This window comes from Lithobates pipiens, unplaced genomic scaffold (genome assembly GCF_037356315.1).
Source record: "Lithobates pipiens isolate NorthernLeopardFrog02 unplaced genomic scaffold, aLitPip1_a1.2 Scaffold_13, whole genome shotgun sequence".
Lineage (NCBI taxonomy): Eukaryota > Metazoa > Chordata > Amphibia > Anura > Ranidae > Lithobates > Lithobates pipiens.
This window is the reverse complement of record NW_027507718.1, coordinates 324,411,864-324,437,513: the sequence shown is the minus strand read 5'-3', so window position 1 is coordinate 324,437,513 and position 25,650 is coordinate 324,411,864. Positions and strand designations below refer to the sequence as shown.

At 46.5% G+C, this 25,650-nt stretch overlaps 1 protein-coding gene across 1 annotated transcript in view; it reads left to right on the top strand.

Moving 5' to 3' along the window:
• MGAT4D (MGAT4 family member D) overlaps positions 1-25,650 on the top strand; it is a 178,104-nt gene that overhangs the window by 40,092 nt on the left and 112,362 nt on the right. Inside the window, exon 2 of the mRNA XM_077476938.1 lies at positions 21,297-21,458. Coding sequence (XP_077333064.1) covers positions 21,297-21,458 — 162 coding nt within the window. The remainder of the gene's footprint in view (positions 1-21,296; positions 21,459-25,650) is intronic.

Sequence of the window (25,650 nt, the reverse complement as noted above, 5' to 3'; positions counted from 1 at the left end):
GGGAATAAAGGGTGGATAAGAAGCTTGAGGTACATTTTTGAGATTAGGAAAATAATAATGGTGTAATCTGATAATGTTAAGATAGATTGTTTTAGTAAGTAGGTAATATATTAGCTACCAAAAACTTGGCAGGGTGTGATGCATTATTTGTCATTGTGTGTATTTGGTGTTTGGCTTAATATGAATAAGTCTGATCCAAGACCGGAGGCATTTTCCTAGTTCTATCTCGTGCCTGTCCCACATGTCCCATCTCTGAATGCAGCTGGTCTCTTTTATGAATATGCTTTGCAAAGGCTTGTTAATTCATAACTAAAGCCCTTTATTCATCTTGGATGACCATTTCATATGTATAAAATACCTATTTTTCAATACCGTACTTGCGCAAAAGTGTACAACATAACCCAATGTTTCCAAAACCACAAAAAAAATTATTTTTTCCTTTACACAGGCTTTAACCACTTGCCGACCGCCTCACGCTGAAGGGCTCCTACAGGCAAACTAACGTGCCTGTACGTTGCCCTTTAAGAGGCAGCCCGCGGATGCGCCCTTGGCAAGCTCCATGAGTCGGGTCGCGGGTCCTCACGGAGAGTAAGAACGGGGAGATGCTAATGTAAACAAGCATCTCCCCGTTCTGCCTAGTGACAGTATCCCTGATCTCTGCTCCCTGTGATCGGGAGCAGAGATCAGTGACGTGTCACACGTAGCCATGCCCCGTTTTTTTTTCAAAATTGACACTTTTTTTTTTTTTGTTTATAGTGCAAAAAATAAAAACCGCTGGGGTGATCAAATACCACCAAAATAAAGCTGCTTTCTCTCCAATGTAAAAGCCCCGATGGCTTTAACACTGGAGTGGTGCGCTAGCAGTACGGTAAAAAACAGTCCTGCTAGCAGCATCTTTGGAGCGGTGTATACACCACTCCTTCACCGCTCCTGCCCATTGAAATCAATGGGGCAACGCGGCTATACCACCAGCAAAGTGCCTCTACAGAGGTGCTTTACGGTGGTCTCTAACCCTTTCTTGGCCGCTAGCAGGCTATATCGCTGCAAATCCAATGGTAAAGGGCCGCTAAGAATAGCGGCGCTTTACCGCCGATGCTCCTCCCGCCCCAGTGTGAAAGAGGCTTTACATGCTCTGTGTAATGGTTTTGCGCAGAGCAGCCCTGATCCTCCTCTTTTGGGGTCTCTCGTCAGCAGTCCTGGCCCCTCCTTCCTGCCCCCAGAGAGAACCACTTGCAATGGGGGCACCTGCAGGGCTCTACGTGTCCATTCACACATAGAGCTGCGGCTAGACCCCACTTCCTCTCTCTCCTCTTTGGCTCACTGCCTTTGATTCACAGCCTCAACTAATGAGGAGGTAGAGTCCCCGGAGGAGGCTCTTGTGCACATCGCTGGATCAAGATGGGGTTCAGTTGAGTATTGGGAGCTGCGCACACAATGTTTTTTACCTTCATGCATAGAATGCATGCAGGTAAAAAAAATCCTTGATCCTTCAGGACCACTTTAAGGCTTTTAATGTCAAGCCATTGTTCTAAATGGTATTAGTTTGCCTGTGTTGAATGTTGCCCATTATTTGATATATGGACACGCCCTTGGTTGACAATGGCATTGTCAATATTCCCATGGCACACGTTTCTGGAATAAGCTTAGAAGTAGAGCGTGCTGCAGCAACTTCCAGCTGGAGACTGGAAACATCACAGATCAATATGTATATGTTCGCCAGCCTACCACGGTTCATCGAATATCGCGTGCAGGGCTGCTATTGTGATCCCCGTATGGCTCTTGAAATTTTGCGCTTTGTCCTTTTTTGTTAATTTATTATTATCTCTTAATAAATCTTTCAGACAATATTTGATCTGTGGTGTGCTGATGTAATATATGCTCGTTGTTACTGCTCATAGCATAAGTGTATATCTAGCACCAACAACTTATACAGCAATTTACATATATTTTACAGTCACATCAGTCTCTGCCTTCAAGGAGCTTACAATCTCTAAAGCTTGGTTCAACACAAACCCAACAGAATTTGGCCTGTGCGTACACCAGCCTGTCCGACAAAACTGTGTCCCTGGTCCCGGTCCCTGTCAGAACATAATAGCTCAGCAGGGAGATTGCTGTACTAATATTGCATAATTGGTACAGTGAGTGCCTTCTGAGCACCTGATTTTTATTTTTTCCGTTCAGTCCACTGGGTTAAACTAAAAAAATTATAGTGTATACCAAGACCAAGGTTGCCACACACGGTACATACACATATCAGGGCTAGCTTAGTCAGGAGCCAGTTAAACTAAGTTCAGCGAAGCTGGCCCCCCTACAATCAGCGCAAATAAAAACTCAAGTGTAATTCTTTACTAGCCCCCCCCACGACAGCCAAATGGCACGAAAACAGGCTGGTTGATTAGTGCCGCGTTTGTGCTGTTTATATTTCCGTTCTTTTATAGTTTTTGCGTTTATTAATGATTTATTAAAGGTCAATCGGCCCCCCTACAACAGTCAAATGACACGAAACTGGTCTCGTTGGTTTGTGCTGCTGAAAGTTTTATTTGTGCTTTTATGGTTTTTAAGTTATAGTTAAGTTAACCGTTTTTTGTTTTTTTTGTTTTTTTCATTATCAAACCCCACCCACTTTGCACCCCATGTTACTAAAATCCTAAAAACAAACATACCATTTGTGTTACATTTTTGTGTCATAAACAATTAGATTTGTGCTGCTTTTATTTTTAAGATAATGGCAATTGTTTTTAGACCATGTTTAATGATCTCTGGTATGGGGGGCACTGATAGTGAGATAGCAGCCATGGGGGCACAGCGAGGTATGAGTGCCTTTGATCAATCCAGTAGATTGCATGGTGGCAGCAGGTGGATGTGGTAGATGAGCTGGCACAGAGCTTGGCTTATGTATGCACTGGGAGACCTAATTTGTGCTATGGGCATGCCTTCCCGAACACCCAAAAGCAATGAAAACTGGCTGGTTGGTTAGTGCCACGTTTTGCGTTGGTTTTACTCTCTATTCTATCTCCTTTTTTGTTTTTCAGTTTTTGATTTAATAAAGGTCACCAAAGATTACCCAGCCCCCCCTACAAGAGACAAAAGACATGAAAGCGGACTGGTTGGTGCCTCCTTTGTGCTGTTTAAAGAGGGATTCCACCTACAAAAAATATATTAAAAGCCAGCAGCTATAAATACTACAGCTGCTGACTTTTAATAAATGGACACTCTCCTGTCCCAGGATCCAGCGATGTCGGCAGCCGAGACCGATCGATCTCTCGGCTGCCGCAGCCACCATTCACGGTGTGGGAATCGGAAAGTGAAGTGTTGCGGCTTCACTTCCCGGTTCCCTACTACGCATGCGCGAGTCGCACAGCGCAATGGGAATGGTCCCCGCTGTCTCTGGGAACCGTGTGTGTCCCAGCAGACAGCGCGGCGGGACAGGAAGAGGCATAGACTCCCGTGGGAGTCTATGTCCGGAAGTGGGTGCAAATCTGTCTTAGACATGTATCTGCACCCCCCTCCCCCCTGAAAGGTGCCAACTGTGACACCGGAGGGGGGGAGGGTTTCCGATAAGCGGAAGTTCCACTTTAGGGTGGAACCCCGCTTTAAATCACAGTAATACAATTTTTTTGTTAAGTTATTTACTATTTCAAGGTCACCAAAGGTCACTCAGTTCCCCTACACCAGGCATGTCCAAAGTCCGGCCCGCGGTTCGGTTTTGAACGGCCCGCCTGGTCTTTCTCAATTTAGTGTGCCACGGGAGCAGGGCTGTCAGATGAGCCCAATCCCCAGCACTGTGAGAAGCTCCGTGAGCTTCAAAAGTGAAAGTAAAGTGCAGAGGAGTGTGCTGTGCTCTCTGCTTCCCCCTACAGTGCAGTACCCGGCTGAATGAGGAAGCTGCAAAGGTACTGTACTATGCTACAAACTACATTAGTGTTAAAAAGGGCTTTATTCGTGTGTGTGTGTGTGCACATGTGTCTGTGTCTGTGTGTGTGTGTGTGTGTGTGCACATGTGTCTGTATGTGTGTGTGTGCACATGTGTCTGTATGTGTGTGTGTGCACATGTGTCTGTATGTGTGTGTGTGTGTGCACATGTGTCTGTATGTGTGTGTGTGTGTGCACATGTGTCTGTATGTGTGTGTGTGTGTGTGTGCACATGTGTCTGTATGTGTGTGTGTCTGTGTGTGTGTGTGTGTGTGTGTGTGTGTGTGTGTGCACATGTGTCTGTATGTGTGTGTGTGTGTGTGTGTGCACATGTGTCTGTATGTGTGTGTGTGTGTGTGTGTGCACATGTGTCTGTATGTGTGTGTGTGTGTGCACATGTGTCTGTATGTGTGTGTGTGTGTGTGTGTGCACATGTGTCTGTGTGTGTGTGTGTGTGTGTGTGCACATGTGTCTGTATGTGTGTGTGTGTGTGTGTGCACATGTGTCTGTATGTGTGTGTGTGTGTGCACATGTGTCTGTATGTGTGTGTGTGTGTGTGTGTGCACATGTGTCTGTATGTGTGTGCACATGTGTCTGTATGTGTGTGCACATGTGTCTGTATGTGTGTGCACATGTGTCTGTATGTGTGTGCACATGTGTCTGTATGTGTGTGCACATGTGTCTGTATGTATGTCTGTATGTATGTGTGTGTGCGCATGTGTCTGTATGTGTCTGTAAGTATGTGTATGCATGTGTCTGTAAGTATGTGTATGCATGTGTCTGTAAGTATGTGTATGCATGTGTCTGTATGTGTGTGTGTGTGTCTACGTATGTGTGTGTGCACATGTGTATGTATGTCTGTATGTGTGTGTGTGTCTACGTATGTGTGTGTGCACATGTGTATGTATGTCTGTATGTGTGTGTGTGTCTACGTATGTGTGTGTGCACATGTGTATGTATGTATGTGTGTGTGTGTCTACGTATGTGTGTGTGCACATGTGTATGTATGTCTGTATGTGTGTGTGTGTCTACGTATGTGTGTGTGCACATGTGTATGTATGTATGTCTGTATGTGTGTGTGTGTCTACGTATGTGTGTGTGCACATGTGTATGTATGTCTGTATGTGTGTGTGTGTCTACGTATGTGTGTGTGCACATGTGTATGTCTGTATGTGTGTGCATGTATGTCTGTATGTATGTGTATGCATGTGTCTGTATGTGTGTGCGGCGTGCATTTGTCTGCAAGTGTGTGCATGTATCTGTGTGTATGTTGCGTTTAATCCGGATCCCCCCCCCCCCCCATTCTTATACCATCAAAACTGCTTTTGTAGGGCTTGTGTGTGATATTAGCCAGGACTGCTGCTCCTCTGAAAAGCAATCCATGCACAGATCTCTTTTCAGAGGCATATGAATGGCGGTAAAGAGGCATTATGTTGCTTCCTCACCACCCGTTTTAAGCCCATAAATGCAACATCTGTGTGGCTGCGTACTGTGTGTAGGGCAGCCCATTAATTTCAATGGACTTCCCTACTCACAAATGCAGGGAAAGAAGTTCCCGAGCTTTTTTTTTTTTTTTTTTAATTGCACTGCACCAAAAGCACCCTACGTTTTCCAATGTGTGGGGTACCATTAAGAATTAACGGTACCCCCTAAAGTGCAGAGCATTCGTCTGTGTGTTGGGAACGAGCGCGACAAAGGCAAGAGAATTCTTGTTGGGCAGTGTATTCGTGCTCGGATGGACACACTTAGACCGAATTTTCAATGGTTCAAAGAATGTCAGGCAAAATGGTCGGCCCTGACGCATGTTCACTTCATCAAATCTGGCCCTCTTTGAAAAAAGTTTGGACACCCCTGCCCTACACATTAAACTTGGTTGGTTAGTGCTGCGTTTGTGCTGTTAAAATTATTACGTGTGCTGCTTTTGATTTATTTTTATTTTTTTTATTGTAAAAGTTGTTTTTTATTTGATCAAACCCAACCCACTTGGCACCCCATGTTATTACATACTATAACAAATACACCATTCATTTGTGCTAATTTGTGGGAAAAAAATAAATAAAATTGTGCTGGTTTGGTGTTAGGGATATTGTACATTATTGTCATCAAACCCACTCCACATGTGAGAATTACGTGCCAACCATTTCTTTCACTTTCATTTCTTAGACGGCGCTTCAACAGTCTAAAACCATTTTTTTACTTACAAAATGAGAGTGCATGTGAAAAAAAAAATGTATTCAAGCATGTATGCTTGAATAAATGTAACTGAGAATTCCAAGTTGTAACGAGGGCAAAGAACATAATTGGTGTCTTATTGTTTAAGAATGCATGGAAACAAGTGAAAGAGGAGTGCAAGTTACACAAACACTTCACTACTTTTTTTTTTTTTATATAATTGTAATATCCATATCGTAATAGCAAAAATGTTTACATTGTTCCTTGCTAGGCCCCATACTCAGCCTGGAGTTTTTCTAATGCTCCTCCTCTGTACCAGGCTCTGTAAGTGCTGCACACAGTACCCTGGGGGAAGGCACTAATACAGCTTAAAGTGAAGTTCCACCCCAAAAAAAAATGTATTAACGTGTTTATAAAAAAAAGAAGAAAACGTTTTTTTTTTTTTTTTACTCGCCTCTAAATGCCTGTTGCTAGGGGGTCCCTCGTCTGCCTCCTTTGGTGCCTGGGCTCCTGATGTCACTTCCCTCAGCGCAGCAAAGGAGATCGCCTCTCCACCCCCTCCCTCTTGTCAACCTGGGACCTGTCGCGTGTCCCAGATTGCACGGCCAGTCGCGCCACGGCTCATGCATGCGCAGTGGGCACCCACAGTTAAAATGCCGGTGCCGCCAATCGGAGGGGGAGATGAGTGGGGCTTCGATCCCCCGCATCGCTGGACCCTGGGACAGGTAAGTGTCCGATTATTAAAAGTCAGCAGCTGCAGTAATTGTAGCTGCTGACTTTCATTTTTATTTATTTTTTATTTTTAAGCGGAACGCCGCTTTAAGCCACCTCCATGCTTGAGGTTTTGCCTGCTTCCTGAGAGATTACAGGGTAAATTGAAGTTTAACCCACTTATTTTTTTTACAGTTTATGCAACCTCATGCTTGATGTTTGTTTTGACTGCTGCCTCAGGGAAAATCAAGTAAATTTACCTTTTGTTTGTTCATGATGCATCCATGTGTATACACTGTGTTCTGGGTTAGCCAGAATTTTAAATCCCTGTAGCAATATACTGAAATCATCATTTGCCTGTCTACACACAAAAAAAAGAAAAAAAAAAAAAAACAGACACACAAGTGAGTACACCCCTCACATTTTTGTAAATATGTTATTATATCTTTTAATGTGACAACACTGAAGAAATGACACTTTGCTAGTAGTAGTAGTGTAGTGAGTGTACGGCTTGTATAACAGTGTCAATTTGCTGTGCCCTCAAAATAACTTAACACACAGCCATTAATGTCTAAACCACTGGCAACAAAAGTAAGTACACCCCTAAGTGAAAATGTCGAAATTGGGCCCAAAGTGTCTATTTTGTGTGGCCACCATTATTTTTCAGCACTGCATAACCCTCTTGGGCACGGAGTTCACCAGAGCTTCACAGGTTGCCACTGGAGTCCTCTTCCACTTCTCCATGATGACATCACAGAGCTGGTGGATGTTAGAAACTTTGTGCTCCTCCACCTTCCGTTTTGAGGGTGCCCTACAGATGCTCAATAGGGTTTAGGTCTGGAGACATGGTTGGCCAGTCCATCACCTTTACCCTCAGCTTCTTTAACAAGGCAGTGGTCGTCTTCGAGGTGTGTTTTTGGGGTCTTTATCATGTTGGAATACTGCCCTGTGGCCCAGTCTCTGAAGGGAGGGGATCATGCTCTGCTTCAGTATGTCACAGCACATGTTGGTATTCATGGTTCCCTCAATGAACTGTAGCTCCCCCAGTACTGGCAGCAATCATACAGCCCCAGACCATGACACTTCCACCACCATGCTTGACTCCTCACCTGGTTTGCTGCCACATACGCTAGACACCATATAAACCAAATAAGTTTATCTTGGTCTCATCAGACCACAGGACATGGTTCCAGTAAGCCATGTCCTTAGTCTGCTTGTCCTCAGAAAACTGTTTGGGGGCTTTCATGCGCACCATCTTTAGAAGAGGCTTCCCGGGGGCGTGGTCTGGACATGGCCGGGTGAAGACGTGTTTCTACTGAGCTCCCGGCCTCCTTGTATCCACCCTGGCTTTTTACTATCATTGCGCCCTGTATAATGTCATCTAAGAAGCGGGCCACCCAGCGCACTAAACAGAAGATTAACCGAGCTAACACTTCCCAAGCCTCCGGCGAACTACAAAGACTGTTTCACTGCTCGAGTGCGGGACCCTCGTGACCCAAGATGGCGGAACCGCATGGCCCGGACTCTCCGGCCTCAGAGATGGTGGAGGAACCCTCCATGTCGGAAGGATCGCGGAGCCCGATACTGTACCCGGGCTCTCCGGCGGCGCCATCCACAGACCTGGGTGACTCCATAGCCTTGCTGGTCTACCTGACAGACCCGGATTTGAAGGCCATTTTACAGGCACTTCCAACTAAAGCGGACATAGAAGCCATCATTGGGAGAGTAGAAGCGGCACACAGGACGGAGATTGCGGGCATCCAACAGGAGGTGCAGTGCCTAGACACCCGCGTTACAGCGGGGGAACACTCCGCGACCTCCCTGGAGCAAAGAGTGGCATCACTCGAATCGCAACAGAGGGACCACTTCCTCGCGGCGGTGGAGATGCAGCAACGTATGGAAGAAATGGAAGACCGGGGCCGCCGGAATAATGAGCGGCTCCGCGGCCTTCCGGAGGCTACTGGGCCAGGGAATCTCCTAGCCACGGTCACGGCGATATTCCGACAAATAGCAGCTGACCAACTACCGGACAGAGTGGAGGTAGACAGGGTCCACAGGGCCTTGGGCCCTAAATCGCTAGACCTGACCCGACCCAGAGATGTACTGTGCCGCCTGCACCACTACACGCACAAAAATTATTGCACGTAGATCCTGGGAGACGGGTGACATAGACTTCGACGGGGCCCGAATTAAGATCCTACCTGATATCTCCAGACCCGACCCTATACCGGTGAGCCTTATTGAAACCCCTCTTGGACTTGGCCAGGCGCTGCAATGCCACCTACCGCAGGGGGTTCCCTATTTCAGTGACCTTCATTAAAAACCAGTGCTCCTTTATGTTGCGGTCACCGGAGGCCCTACCAGAACTATTCACTTTCCTCAACTCTGACCCTATAGATGTCCCTAATTGGCTGGCCTACCTGCCCGAACGCAGGGATGTCCGACTGTCTCGGGGTCCTCTGCCCTGCTGCCGTGGAGAACACAGAGGGGGAGCAGATGTCCCTGAGCCCTCTCACAAGAAGGCGACCGAGAGGTGTAAGCTGACTTAGCCTGTTACTCCCATGACACCATACGATCTGCCTGTCTTACCTCTCCCGATCCTGTGGCGCCCCGTCCCTCCCAGCGTGTGTACCTAAGGACTCACTACAGTGAAATCTACCTCCATCGCCCTCTGAGTGGACCTTTGTGACAGGAACGCGGACCAGTGCCTCTTCCAACTCGTCAAATATACCCGACCTGACCCCTGCTGCAGCTAGGTGTGGTGCTCACCTTTCAAGGCCCCTCGGTCCCAGCAGAGCTACTCCGTGCCCTCTCCTGTGCCGCTTCTATGGGAGACCCTTCCTTGGCTGGGACACCTGCGATGATCGGCTGACCATGCGGGACCACGCAGCCCTGGAACTGCCTGCCGACAGCCCTCATCGACTGAAGATCTCCCGGCTACTCGGCACCCCCCGCAAGTATTCTTACCTTAGTGCACTGAGTCTGTTATTGCCCCCCGATGAAGGGATGTTGTTTGCTGGGGGTGACCCCGCCGCTGCGCCGGAGGGCGTCGGGCTCGGGGGGGGGGGGGGGGGTTGCAGGGGGACTGGGTTCTTGAAGTACCTCGCCAAGTTGATTATATTGCCCCTAAATGCCTTTGATGTGGTCCCTTTGGTGTTCCCCTCCCTGGACCTTGAAGTGCCTTATGTATTATGTGGGGGGGAAAGATGCCTGGGGGGGGGGGTTATGGAGGGAGGGCGTCGAGGCAGTGGGGGAATTGCCAGGGGCCCCACTCTTCCCTGCTAAGTACTCTCTACACGGGGTATACCACACACAAACGACAGGAGGCACTGGCCCAACTGTTGAACTTGGATCTGTTACAGGTGTATCAGCATCTACCCGTTTCTGTGACTGGGGGGTCCTACCCTACTCTACTCGTAGGAACGGCCATCGGGATGACCCGCCGGGTGGAGATTTCTGGGGGTGGGTGAAGGTGGTCCCGGTATATAAGCTTTTCTGTTAAACCAACAGAGACATCTCCTGGAACTGCTTCTCTGGAAGTCCATTGCTGCAGTAGTAGGGGGAGGGAGGGATGTGCTAGCCACCCTTATCTATTTTTTTTCAATTTTTTCCTTTTTTTTTTATTTTTTATTTTCTCTCATGGATCAGGAGACGCCACTATCATTGGTGTTGTAGGTAATGGAGCACCTCTATCATTTTCCACCACTATGATGCTATATGTTCCGCCCTATTGGGCTATAGTAATGTTTGTTCCATGATGTCTGCTCCTTGCATTTATATTGTTCACAGGTTTACAGGTTACCATATGTTTTGTTTTACCGACTTATGCTGACAGTTATACTACTTCATGCCGGGGTGGACCCCCTCGACACTGGTCCTCTGTCTACCTTCACCCCACGTAGGCCTTTGTATACCCCCGGAACTCCGGGGTTGTACACATACGAAGACGGTGTCTTCCACTTCGTTTGCTACCCCATCCCCCACACAGGGTGCTGAGGTGATACGCGGTCTCGGCCCTCCACCTCTCTACCACCCAACCTTTCACCTCCTGCCTCCTCCCAACCCTCTCCCACACCCCCTCTCTATTCTATAACCCCCTCCTATCCCTACCCGCTCCCTCTCTTAGACATGGCGGTGGATTCCATCAAAATAGTATCTCTGAATACCAAGGGCCTAAATACCCCTGAGAAAAGACGGATGTTGCTACATGACCTTAAAAAGGCTCATGCGGATATCATATTCATCCAAGAAACTCACTTTCGGGATGATAAGCTTCCCCTTCTCCGGAATGGACACTTCCCCAGGGTATACCATTCAACTAACCCCCTCCTCTAAATCTAGAGGGGTGTCCATTCTGATCTCTAGCAAACTGCCTTGGCAATGCCAGGCGGTTACAGCAGATCCTGAAGGACGTTTTCTCTTTCTGCAAGGCCTGATTGGAGATATGCAATTTACACTAGCCTCCCTTTATGCACCTAATGTCCACCAGGACAGATTTATCAGACGCACCTTAACACGCTTAATGGATATTAAGTCGGGCCAATTGACCCTAGGCGGCGATTTTAATGTCCCGCTATCTCCCTCCTCTGATACGTCATCAGGACACTCCTCTATATCGCCCGCTTGTCGGAAGCGAATTGCCCAAACCCTACACGACACCCAGCTATGGGGTGTGTGGCGGCTTCATCACCCCAGTGAGAGACTATACTTTTTACTCTACCCCACACAAAATCTATTCCAGAATAGACTTTTTCTTGGTACCACATGACCAGCTACACTTAGTATCCTCTGCCTCCCTAGGGCAGATTACTTGGTCGGACCATGCCCCCCTTTATATGACTTACTCCCTTAGTGACCACCCCTCACCTAGATCTCTTTTCTGGTGGCTCAACGAGAGCCTTTTACAAATACCCTAAATTCTTACAGATGTTACTAATGAGCTTGGCCTGTACTTCAGGGACAATGACACTCAGGGCTGCGACCCTGGGATTCTCTGGGAGGCTCATAAAACGGTCATTCCGGGAATACTAATCAAGCATGGGGCCCTTATTAAAAGAAAAAGAAATGAGCACCTCACACACTTGCTTGCCAAACTAGCTACAGTGGAAGCACAACACAAACATGCCCCCACGCAACCCTTGGAGACGGAACTGTTGACCCTCCGCACGCAAATAACCGAGACTCTCCACTATAAAGCAAAAGCGGTGGTACAATTCTCCAGACGCATATGTTATGAAAGTGGTGATAAATGCGGGAAGACGTTGGCCAAGACGGTTAGGGCTACCAAATCGGCATCGTATATTCCACAGATAGTCAACCTGCAAGGCCAGAGAGTCTCTACTCCAGCGCAGATTTCCAGCGCCTTTAGAGACTTCTATATGGGTCTATATAACCTGCCGGGCTCCACCCATAGCCAGTCCCAAATAGATGAGTACATCACGAACTCCCAACTCCCCTCACTTCCGTCTGAGACACGAGTTCTTCTAGAGGAACCCATCACTCTGGCGGAACTACAAATAGCAGTCACCGCATTGAAGGAGGACAAGGCACCAGCGCCGGATGGCTTTACAGCCCAGTACTATAAAACCCTTTTTCCAATACTAGGCCCACGACTGGTGACCTTTTTCAATGCACTGGGTGCAGACACCTCCTTCCAGAGAGACACTCTGAGGGCACATATTTCCCTGATCCCTAAGGACGGGAAGGACCCTAGCCACTGTGGTAGCTATAGACCGATCTCCCTCTTAAACCTAGATCTGAAACTGTTCACTGCCAGGTGTTTGTTAACTTTAATACATAGGATGCATTAAGGTGAAATAAAACGTAGGTTTACAACCCCTTTTTAAGGGTTACTCGCCACCAGTTGCTCCATCGCGTTCACTGCCAGGTGTTTGTTAACTTTAATACATAGGATGCATTAAGGTGAAATAAAACGTAGGTTTACAACCCCTTTTTAAGGGTTACTCGCCACCAGTTGCTCCATCCCTAAACCCGCCCTCATATATTATCTCATGAAATGACACTAAAATGTTTTATGGAGAATTAAGTTACAAAAATAAATATTAACAAAAACTTTATCAGTGCCCAGCAGCGCAGCCTCACCTGTGCCCAGCAGCGCAGCCTCACCTGTGCCCAACAATGCAGCCTACCTGTACTGGGGAAGAGAGGAAAGGAAAAGGATTGCCAGCCGGATCATCAGAGCTCAGGGGAACATCACTGTAACAGCTTTCATTTGAATTGGCGTGTATTCTTGCCCTCACGCACATCCCCAACTCCTGACCCTGGTACTTTGTTACACATCCCGGCATTGGTGATCTGGACAGCCTCCTGGTGGGGCTGTGTGTGACAGCAAGTGCGGGGAACACTCGGCAATTCTAATGAAAGCTCCTCTCTCGCTCGCTCTCGCTCGCTCTCGCTCGCTCTCGCTCGCTCTCTCTCGCTCGCTCGCTCTCGCTCGCTCTCGCTCTCTCTCGCTCTCTCTCGCTCTCTCTCGCTCTCTCTCGCTCTCTCTCGCTCTCTCTCGCTCTCTCTCGCTCTCTCTCGCTCTCTCTCGCTCTCTCTCGCTCTCTCTCGCTCTCCCCCCCCCTCTCGCTCTCTCTCGCTCTCCCCCCCCCTCTCGCTCTCTCTCGCTCTCTCTCGCTCTCCCCCCCTCTCGCTCTCTCTCGCTCTCCCCCCCCTCTCGCTCTCTCTCGCTCTCCCCCCCCCCTCTCGCTCTCTCTCGCTCTCCCCCCCCCCCCCCCCTCTCGCTCTCTCCCCCCCCCCCCCTCTCGCTCTCCCCCCTCTCGCTCTCTCTCGCTCTCCCCCCTCTCGCTCTCTCTCGCTCTCCCCCCCTCTCGCTCTCTCTCGCTCTCCCCCCCTCTCGCTCTCTCTCGCTCTCCCCCCTCTCGCTCTCCCCCCCTCTCGCTCTCCCCCCCCTCTCGCTCTCTCGCTCTCCCCCCCCCCTCTCGCTCTCTCTCGCTCTCCCCCCCCCCTCGCTCTCTCTCGCTCTTCCCCCCCCCCTCTCGCTCTCTCTCGCTCTCCCCCCCCCCCTCTCGCTCTCTCTCGCTCTCCCCCCCCCTCTCGCTCTCTCTCGCTCTCCCCCCCCTCTCGCTCTCTCTCGCTCTCCCCCCCCCCTCTCGCTCTCTCTCGCTCTCCCCCCCCCCTCTCGCTCTCTCTCGCTCTCCCCCCCCCTCTCGCTCTCTCTCGCTCTCCCCCCCCCTCTCGCTCTCTCTCGCTCTCCCCTCTCGCTCTCTCTCGCTCTCCCCCCCTCTGTCTCTCTCCCCCCCGCTCTGTCTCTCTCTCCCCCCCGCTCTGTGTCTCTCTCTCTCTCTCTCTCTCTCTCTCTCTCTCTCTCTCTCTCTCTCTCTCTCTCTCTCTCTCTCTCTCTCTCTCTCTCGCTCTCTCTCGCTCTCTCTCGCTCTCTCTCGCTCTCTCGCTCTCTCGCTCTCTCTCTCTCTCTCTCTCTCTCCCCTCCGCTCTCTCTCTCTCTCTCTCTCTCCCCTCCGCTCTCTCTCTCTCTCTCTCTCTCTCTCTCCCCTCCGCTCTCTCTCTCTCTCTCTCCCCTCCGCTCTCTCTTGCAAAATTTGAGGGCTGTTATATGGTATTTAATAATGTGGAGTGAGGCATAATGTTGATCTATCTCGACACAGTATTTGTATTGTATGGAGGTGACAATACATTTAGAACAGATGAGCGTCCCTGGAGTTTCCTCTGTCTGGCTGAAATGCATTACTTGGCTGCTAATAAGACTTTGTGTCACAAAGCGATATATAGAAACCATTATGTTTATGGATTGCCATAATGGGAAGCCTGAAAGCACTTAACAAAATTAGCAGTCCACAATTTCCTTCAAATACATAGAATCAGTATTTCATATTCACTTGTATGTTCCTTTTACATCTTTCAAATTTGAACTGTCTCCTTCATGAGCTGCACACATTAAAACATTTATGGGGCAGAATTAAATTGCTAAGGGTATGCAAAGGTCAGTAGACAGCACACTACGGGATTCCCAACAGCATTAAAGGCACTATTATAGAAAGATTGTATTCTGATAAATGTGTGTGGTTAAAACATATTTTGATAGAAGTATGCACATTCCTTTTTTTAATTTCATGTGCCTTTATTTTGTATCTTTTTCAACGTTTACATGAAGAGTAAAGCATAATTAAAGCCCAAAAAATGTAAAATACTGCGGCTTACCTATTCGTACATGTGGTGTGGTGACTGCTTTTGTTTTCTGTTTTATATAACCCCTCCCATACAGGAAGTATTTCAGTTTTTTTTTACCAGTGTCTGCAAGATGAATGGCTGAGCTCCAGGTCTTTAGTCCGAAAACGGTTCTTAAATTAATGAAGGGATTGACCGATCAGATCCATTTGACACAGGCTTTATATGCTTAGATAAATGGTACGTGAGCCTCGCAAAGAAGACTCAAGATCCTGCAAGGTTTTGCCTGTAATGCCGCCTCCGGGTGTTGAACCCTGCGAAGTGGAATCCTGGACACTACAGAGCCAAGGCATTCCCTCAGGGTGCTGTACAGGTCCAAGGGAGTAGACCCTAAACCTGAAAAGGCTACCCAGTCCTTGAAGGTCCTCAAGTGACAGGAACCTGCTGTGAAGGGTGAAGATTGGGCTCTTAGTTTCTAAGCTGCCCTGCGCATGGATGGGTAAGTGAAACCCTATTAGTCTGCTTCCCAGTGATTGCAACAATCAGTCAAGCTAGCTAGAGGCTGGACACCTGTATGTGGTGACCATACGGGAAGTTTTTGGGCTAGCTGTGGGTGTTTGCAAAGTGTTCCCTTTTTTGCTTGTGTCTGGCTGTTTTTTACCTCTATAATGGCACACAACAGTGCACTATTTCACCTTGGTTCACCATGGCACTATTTCACCTTGGTTCACCATGGCACATGTGCGTTCACAAAATTACTGCTGGGCTCAGCAGTTTGGCAGCCATGGTGCATGCGGCTTCACCACAAATGCGCCGTCGCCTTTATCTGGGAGCCTGAAGATTCGTCATATGCGAATACCGCCCTGCCCGTTTGGCGGGACTGCGCACGTGCACACGCATGCGCAGAATGTTCTGACGCACAGCCAGCTTGATTTAATCTGTGTATGCCAAGCATGCGCTTCTTCCAGAAGGCAGCTGTGGGACACAGAGCAGGCTCTGAACTAGGCACTTGCAGCGGTTGATTTCTCGTTACCCGGGTCACGTGAGTCACCAGCTGTTTCTTGGCAGGCTTGTTGCATAGAGGCTTAGTGATCCCTATTAAAGGGTCTCCTTTTGGAGGCGTATTAACGCTACACCCAGGTGCTCCCTTTTTGTGGCTAGTAAATGTCTTCAAAAAAGAGGAGTGGGACTAACACTACAGGGAAGGGCACACCTATGTCATCAGTAGTTCCCGATGAACCTAGTCATATCCCTAGTGTTGTATCCCCTGAAGAACCAGAGGCTTTCGGGCAATCTGAGCCATTGCGTCTATCTGGGATTGTGCCTACAGTCAATGCTGCTGCTTCACCCTTTATCACCAAGGATGGACTGTCCTCAGCCCTAGCCGGGTTAGAGCACAGGATTGCTGGCATGATTGACTCCATCTCGCAGGATGGTAAGAACCGTGACAGATCCCCCTCCCTGGAGCCTCCTAGTCTGGAGCACGAATGGGTTGAGAATGGGGAAGAGCTTAAAGCTCAGGATTCTGTGGATGACCTGGCAGATGAGTCTGCTTCCAAGAAATCTGGACAAGAAGTGTCAGGAAAGACATCTGCGAAGCGCAGCTGCTGTCCCCAGGCGCATACCGGTGAGCTGAGTTTCCTTGTAAGAAGTTTTGTCAGGTTTTCCCTTTCATGGGGGACTTTTTTTATTTGCTGATCATTTGGACAAATATATCCAAAATATTTCCGGAGGGAAGAGTTTTCTACTTCCTGTGAAGAAACGCACAGATGTCCCTCATTTAAAACCTCAGGGACTGCTTCCTCAAATGTTTCATCACTCAGGCAGTTACACTACCAACAGGGTGCTATGGCCATGGGCATGCTGCAAGGCCGGGGCCAGAAAAAAGCCCTGGGTCCAAAATTCTTCTAAACCCAGCACCAAGCCCTCCTTTTTGAGGGGGTGCCCCAACTCCATAGGGTGGTGGGGAAGGCTGCGGCACTTTGTGGACATTTGGAGAACAATAGTTCAGGACAAATGGGTCACCGCAACTATATCCCGCTGTTAAAAGCTGGAGTTGCAGGGGGGTTCTACCTCCAGGTTTTTAAGATCCAGTGTTTCCTCGGATCCCCAAAGAGAGACTTATTGCTTCAGGCACTACATCATTTAGTGCATCAAGTAGTGACTGTAACGGTTCCTGTACCCGAAAGGGGCGCAGGATTTTACTCAAACCTATTTATGGTTCAAAAAACAAATGGGGACACAAGGCTCACTTTGGACCCAAGATCCATGAAACGGTATCTACTAATCCAATCCTTTTGGATGGAGTCATTCAGTAGTAGCCTCACTCCAGATGGGAGTATTTCTAGCCTCCATCGACATAAAGGACGTGTACCTATCTTTCAGCCTCATCAGAGGCTCCTGCAATTTGCAGCAGAGGAATGTCATTTTCAGTTTGTGACTCTACCATTTGTGCTTGCTACAGCTCCCTGGGTGTTCACAAAGGTACTAGCATCAGTGCTGGGTCTTTTTAAGGGCCCAAGGGATCCTGGTGCTTGGGTATCTGGAAGACCTCCTCACAGGCTACAGTACAGGCTACACTACAGGCTCTAGAACAGAGCATATAATGCACAGTGTGGTATTTGATAAGCTTAGGCTGGATCATAAATACTAAAAGTCAACCTTGAGACCAGCTCAGTCTTAAGTATTTAGTTCTGATCCTAGATAGGGTCCAAGCAAGAATCTTCTTGCCATCCCCAAGGATCTGTGCCCTGAAGGATTAGGTGCATCAGATAAGGGGCACCAGGCTTGGGTGCCCCCATAGTAAGCTGCTTGCTGTGGGGGCACTCAACAGAAGGGAGGGGCCAGGAGCACCAAAGCGGGTCACCAGAAGAGGAGGATCTGAGCTGCTCTGTTCAAAACCACTACACAGAGCGGGTAAGTATGACAAGTTTGTCATGTTTAACTAAAAAAAAAAAAAAAGACATTACATGAAGATTAAAGTGATTGCAAACGTTGTAAAAGATACAAATGAAGGCACACGAAAAAAAAGAATGCACCTACTACTTTTTTAGTTTCTATGTATCAGATGTGCACTTAATGGAATTTTTGGTACCAGAACTGAAAATTCAGGATGCACTTGGACGAAATTTTATATATATTGTATTTGACTTTTTAATTAATATCATGTATATGAATTTCTTGTTGGCCTCTATCGGCACCTTTTAGAAAAAGGAAAGCTTAAGAAAAATGCATCCCTTTTGAATTCTATGTACTAGTCCCTTGCACTTCTGTTGTGTTAAATATCTTGCTTGCCGCATTTTTGTTCAGTTAAAAAAAACGCACCTCCCTGTTGAAATGCATTGCAACCGCAGCAAGTACCCATCAATAACACACTCGTGCTACGCTTTTGATGTGGTTTTTGAGTTAAATGACCTATGAAAAATGCACCATGAACACAGTAAAATCGCGGCAAAATCTGCGCCATTATCTGCACTTTTTTTCTCTATTGGGAAAATGCCCAAAATTTCGTTTTCGGCCAATATGTTTTGGCCGTCCAAATTTTGGTGCATCTCTACTTTTGTATGCATGAATGGCATGGGCTGTTACTGACGTGGTGAAAATTTTCATGTCAATGGCACCTTTTTAGAAAAATATTTACCTAGAAAAATGGTGATGCGCGCAATATTTATTTTACCTGCTGTATATGGATCGGTAAAATGTAATATATTTTTGCTTTTGGGTTTAAATGCTGTAAGCTTTCTGAAGAATGTGTGATAATGACTTGGCTTGGGACTAGAGCTGGAAAGGCCTGGAAAAAAAACTGTAAAGTGTGTGTGTGGGGCGGCGAGGGGGAGGAGGAGGAGTGTAACTTTAATTTGTTTTTCTGGAAAAATTGAAAAAAAAGTGTGGAATATGGTCTTTTACAATGATAAATATTATATCTATGACACGGTATTTAAACTTTATATAATACGAAGACCTTAAAAGATTTCTGAGACTTTACATAAAGTTTCACATTTATTGCAGGTTCTCTCAGCTGAAAACAAGTTAAATCCTGAAACACAATAGTATCACTACTTCTCAATGCAGTTCTCAAGAGAAAATGTGAATTCTGTCCTAGGGGGCACTGCAGGGGAAAAGCTTAGCTTGCAGACTCCATCTTGTACATCCTACTTGGGTGATTGTTGGGATACAGTAGATAATCATTTCTGTCCTATGAGACCTTAATTGACAGGTAAAAGGGTACATTTGTCTGACAGAATAGTTTTATCTTTATAGCCTTTAAATGACTCCTATTAATGTTATCCACCATTGCAACGTAATGTTTACCAATAGTCTGGTCAGTAAATCATTTTTTTTCCCTTTTCCTCCTCTCAGTAAAATGGGGATACCAACATCTAGTGCAGTGTTTCTTAACTGCATTCCTCAAGGTGCCCCAACAGGTCATGTTTTCAGGATTTCCCTCGTGAAACGGCTGTGGTAATTTAATAAGACAGTGAAACTGATCAAATCACCTGTGCAAAATGGAAAGCTTGAAAACATAACCTGTTGGGGCGCCTTGAGGACTGGAGTTTAGAAACACTGATCTAGTATTTGGAAACATGTCCACCGTGAAATTTCTGCTGAGAGCAAAGCTGTAATTTGTAAATCTTGTGAGAGAAGATTCCAAATGCTACAAGGATGGCAAAACACAACCTGGCATGTCAGGAGTGCCCTAAATAAATGAAAATATACTTTATGGAATGAAATAAGGACTATAATGAAAGTGTTCTTATTCCAGAAACGCTTTCTGCTGCTTCTGGATCATCACAAGGGTGTAGATTTACTAAAACTGGTGCACTCAGAAGCTGTGCATGGTAGCCAATTGGCTTCTAACCTCAGATTATTCAGTTTAAGCTTTGGCGATAAAACCCTGGAAGCTGATTGGTTTCTATGCAGAAGTGAGCCTGATTTTGCGATCTCCATCTTTAGTAAATAAACCCCAAAGTGTTTCTTCACCAGCATCGGCAAAACAGGTGGTTCATGTATCGTTGAAATCGTTGTATCATTGAAATGTTCTTCACGTATTTAGTTATTTCTTTATTTCAATTGTAATTTAAAAATATAATTTGCAAAAGCAGTTCAGTTTATTTACTGAATAAGCTGTACTTTTATTTCAAGCATATTTATATATACGCTACATTTCACCTTCCCAGTGTAACAAAATTACTTTCAATTTATAAAACTACTCCACAGTGAATATTTATTTCCAAAATGTTCATTTTTTTTTCAGAAAGTTTTTTTTATTTTTATTATTTTATTTTTTTTCCCATGGCTTAAAAATTTGTGAAAATTTTGATATCGTTGTTTGGAACACATGGGTAGCAGTCTCTATTGCCTCATGAAAAGGTATCTGTGGTGGTTCCTAAAAGAGGGAGGTAGAGCTGCAACTTCCAGGTGTTCAAAATTCAACCCGGTCTCTTTCTAAATGTTTAAAAAAAAAAAAAAATCCCAATTCCATGGTGAATCTTGTATTCTAAGTACTGTGCCGCAACCGTGAGCCAATTGTTTGGTTTGTGGTTGGCGGTGTGGTCTCACTGACCTCAATTATGCTGCCTCTCTAACTAGGCAAGCCAAGATACATTTGCCATGCCATGTGTACAAACCCATTAGGCTGCCATGTCTGCTTGTAAGTGGGCATTATAAATGTGGATAAACTATTTCTGTCTTTTGGGCTTCTTTAAAAAAAAAAAATGTGGCTGTAACTGGTCAAGCACTCCTGGCATTTTTGTGGTTTATGCCAACCATTGTCACTTGCTTTTTAGTGGCCAGTTTGACATGCATACAGATGTGGCTCAAATTATAAAAGCATGTGAAATTTAAAACAAAATGAGTTCATATAATGAATGCAAGCGTTGCATGTATTACCAATTTACTGTTATCACAACATTATTATTGTGCTAGTTGTTCTGTATTAAATATCTTCTATATTATATGTAGAAGGGTGATTGCAGAGTATGGGTGCTATTCTGAGCCTTTGAAGGCTGGTAGATGTTTAGACTTTATCATATGAAATCAGTATGTGATGAAGTTCTGTAAATGTCGGAATATACTGTTGTTAACACTTCGTAATCTCATTGAAACCCTCTGCTTCCTTTCAACCTTATATGACTATCTTTTTAAAGCAGAGTTACATTACATTGGTATAGTATTCCATGAGAGTAAATATCTAAAGTTCTGTCACAGTCTGAGAAATTTATCATCGTGATTTTGAATGAATTTTTGTGACACAGTTGGAGTTTTAGGTTACGTGACTGTTTAAATCGGGGCAACCAGTAATGTGGTAACCAGTATATGTTCGCTTATTGTAGTTTTCCTTTCTTCTTTTACAGAGTATGGAGCAGACACATATGAAAAGCAGTTTCTAGAACTCCAGCGAAGACTATTTCACGCAGAGCAAGAGAACCGGAAAAGATCTCAAGATCTGAGTACTGTTTTAGATGAAATTAAGCGTGCGGTCGCAGAGAAGAGGAATGCATTTGAAAATCACACAGGTATTAATGAGCTTTGAAAAATTAGACCTTATATGGAATGGTTTGATACATTAATCCAAGTCACATCTGTGGATCTTAATTACCCGACTACTGATCATAATATGAGTATAGACATTGCTCAGGAATTCATAGGAGAAATAAGGCTTTCAGCTTCTCATTAACTTACCGTACATCTCCTCTATAGCAGTGCTTTTAGTTTTAAAAGTGTATTGCCTGGCAGTAGATGTCAGAGATTATGACAAGTGGATGTACATTAAGACCGTAATGCATAGCAAGCTTATGAAAGCACGTGAGGGTTTTATCTTGTTGGACTCTTATATGTAAATATAAAATGTGAACACATTATCTACTGAAGCTTATCTACAGAGTGTATAAAAGCACTAGCTATGTCACTTCCAGGTTATTGGACATGAATGGGCAAGGCTTTAACTTGTTATACATGAGTTAGGCCTGATTCACACCTATGCAGGTTTCAGTTTGCATATTCCAGATGCATTTTTTGTTTTTCAATATGTTTTTGATCCATTGAAGTCTATGGAATCAAAAACCCGCAAAGTCCCTGGCCCTTTCCATAAAATGCACAGATGTGAATGTGACCCATAGGAAGCCATGTTAAATCGACTGTAGTGTGTTTCTGTAAAACTGATAATGCACTAAAAAATGCATAGGTGTGAACCAGGCCTTAGATAGTGGTAGTAGCCTCCCCATATCAGTACAAGTCCTGTGGGAATTATGGCAGCTTGTGCCATAAATGATGGGACGTTTTAGAGGCAGAGAAAAAAAAAGCTCAAATGCCAATAAAAGCGGCTTTTCTTTTTTTTGTTGCTTTTTTGAGCTGCCGTGTGAATGAGCCCTAATGGGGGCAGTACTGAAAATGCTCTATAGTGGCTTCCAGGAGTCCTTGAATATTACAACAGGGTTTGTCAGCTAAATGTCGAAACAAAACAGTTGACAGAATTAAAATGAAAAATGTTCATTGTGAAAAATATTATCTTAGTTGATGGTTGCCTTGCCTTTTTAACATGCAATTTTTTTACACAACAGTTAATACTAGAATTAACAGGAATTCAGTATGTTGATGATCAATAGCAATTCATGATATTGTAATTGGCAGCCTTAAAGCGTAACTCTCTGCCCATCATTTCAGCTCTTATCATTAACCTTGCATTAGGCAGGCCATACTTCGAACTGTATATGGACAGTTTATCGATCAACCTGGGTACAACCAGCATGCTGAATTTTTACCTGCAATTATCACTAGCGGCTGCTATAGCCACTAGCGATAATCACTGTCTTCTCCCGGAGGTGACAATGTAGCCTATTCTTTACAATGTGTCTGTGTACACAGGCGCGTAAACAAACGCTAAATATTCCTCAGTAAAAAATAGCAAAATCTGCATTCCCGGTCAACATTTTACACCGGTGAGCGCAAATATTAATTAATTTTCCCTAGGAAGCTATTGCGCATGTGAATGCTCTAATACTCGCATTGATACGTGCAAACCAAACACCTGAAATTACAAGAAAAACAGAGGCTCAAACATCAGTACCGTGTGCAGGAGGCCTTAACAATGTTAATGCTTGCATCTGAACTGGTCACTCAAATGACTTCAATTGAACTCATGCCTCTAACAGCCAGGCAGATGAAATGTATGCATGTCTGGTCTTCCTTGGCATTTTATACCTGAACAGTCTGAACCATATTTACTACGGTGCTAAAGGAGCTTACTCTGTCCTATGCTGAGTAATGCTTCGTACACACGATCGGACAATCCGCCCGTGTGTGGGCTCTGGCGGACTTTTTGTCCCCAAAAGTCTGACGGACTTAGAAGTTTTGACTCAAAATTGACTGCCGAGTCCGGCGGACAATTCACCCGTCTGTGTGGTAGTCCGCCGGACTTTTGAAATTAACGGACTTGCCCACACACGGAGAAAAGTCTGTTCATTTTGAACGTGGCTCCAAGTAGATGGGACTAGCGCAGGAAGTGAATGTCTCCGCCTCCATTGGCGAGATTGACACCTCGCTAGCCCCATCACCTGATATGGATTTAAAGGGGAAGCCCCAAAGCACCTTGTCCCCATGTTGATGAGGACAAGGGCCTCTTCCCGACACCCCTGGCCGTTGGTTGTCAGGGTCTGTGGTAGGGGGGCTTATCAGAATCTGGGAGCCCCCTTTAATAAGGGGGCCCCCAGATTCTGGCCCCCCACCCTATGTGAATGAGTATGGGGTACCATGTACCCCTACCCATTCCCCTGGGGAAAAAAATTTACATAAAGTATTTTAAAAACCTGTGTTGTATTTTTTTTATTAGACAGCTCCAGGGGTCTTCTCTTCTTCCGTCTTCAGGGGGTCTTCCCGTCAGACTCCTTCGCCGCCCCCGCTCTTCGGGGGGGTCTTGTCCTCCCGCTCTTCGGGGGGGTCTTGTCCTCCCGCTCTTCGAGGGGGTCTTGTCCTCCCGCTCTTCGGGGGGGTCTTGTCCTCCCGCTCTTCGGGGGGGTCTTGTCCTCCCGCTCTTCGGGGGGGTCTTGTCCTCCCGCTCTTCGGGGGGTCTTGTCCTCCCGCTCTTCGGGGGGGTCTTGTCCTCCCGCTCTTCGGGGGGGTCTTGTCCTCCCGCTCTTCGGGGGGGTCTTGTCCTCCCGCTCTTCGGGGGGGTCTTGTCCTCCCGCTCTTCGGGGGGGTCTTGTCCTCCCGCTCTTCGGGGGGGTCTTGTCCTCCCGCTCTTCGGGGGGGTCTTGTCCTCCCGCTCTTCGGGGGGGTCTTGTCCTCCCGCTCTTAGGGGGGTCTTGTCCTCCCGCTCTTCGGGGGGGTCTTGTCCTCCCGCTCTTCGGGGGGGTCTTGCCAGGCCTCAGCTTTCTTCTTCCTGCTCTTTTACTAGCGTCGGTCCGGTATTTCTTCTTCTTTATATGCTTAGATACATGGTACATGAGCCTCGCAAAGAAGATTCAAAATCTTGCAAGGTTTTTGCCTGTAATGTCGCCTCCGAGAACTGGACCCTCTGAAGTGGAATCCGGGACACCACAGCGCTAAGACATTCCTGCAGGGCACTGTACAGGTCCAAGGGAGTGGACCTTAAACATGAAAAGGGTACCCAGTCCTTGAAGGTCCTCAAGTGACAGGAACCTGCTGTGATGGGTGAAGTTTGGGCTTTTTAGTTTCTAATCTGCCCTGCGCCTGGACGGGTAAGTGAAACCCCTTTACTTATTATTGTGGAGTTTCCCAGTGATTGTTACAATCAGTCAAGCTAGCAAGAGGCTGGACACCTGTGTGCAGTGAGCATATGGGAGAGTTTTTGGGCTAGCTGTGGGTGTTTGCAAAGTGTACCTTTTTTTTAAAAATGTATTTATTTATTTTTGCTTGTGTCTGGCTTTTTCTTACCTGTATGATGGCGCACAACGGTGCACCATTTTGCCTTGGTTCACCATGGTTGTTTGGCGGCCATGACACACGTGCATTCAGCTCCCTGAGTGTTCACAAAGGTCCTAGCACCAATATTGGGTCTTTTAAGGGCCCAAGGGATCCTCATGCTCGGGTATCTGGACGACCTCCTGCTCAGAGATCACTCATTATAGGCTCTAGAACAGAACATAATATGCCCAGTGCGGTATTTGAAAAGCTTAGGCTGGATCATAAATACCTAAAAGTCTAAAGTATTTAGGTCCGATCCTAGATGCGGTTCAAGCAAGAATATTCTTGACACCTGTAAGGATATGTGCCCTGAAGGTTCAGGTGCGTCGCATAAGGGGCATCAGACAACCCTCCATTCGGCTTTGTATGAGTCTTCTGGGGAGGATGGTATCCTCTGAGGCTGTGCCCTATGCCCAGTTCCATTCCAGGCCTTTACAACAAGATATCTTTTTGGCCTGGAACAGAAGAGGACAAGCCCTGGATTATCCATTGTGCTTATCTCCTTGGGCAGGCTTAAGCCTAAACTGGTGGTTGCAGGGTCAGAACTTGCGAAAGGGAAAATCCTTTCTCCCGGTTACTTGGAGAGTACTGACTTCAGATGTCAGTCTCTCAGGCTGGGTTCACAGCTCAGGGGAAATGTTCAGGGACAGAACAGATCCTGCCCATCAATGTCCTGGAATTACAGGCAGTACGTCTGGCCCTACGGTCCTGGACGGTGGAGCTTCAGGACTGCCCTATCAGGGTTCAGTCCGATAATGCCACTGCAGTGGCCTATATAAACCACCA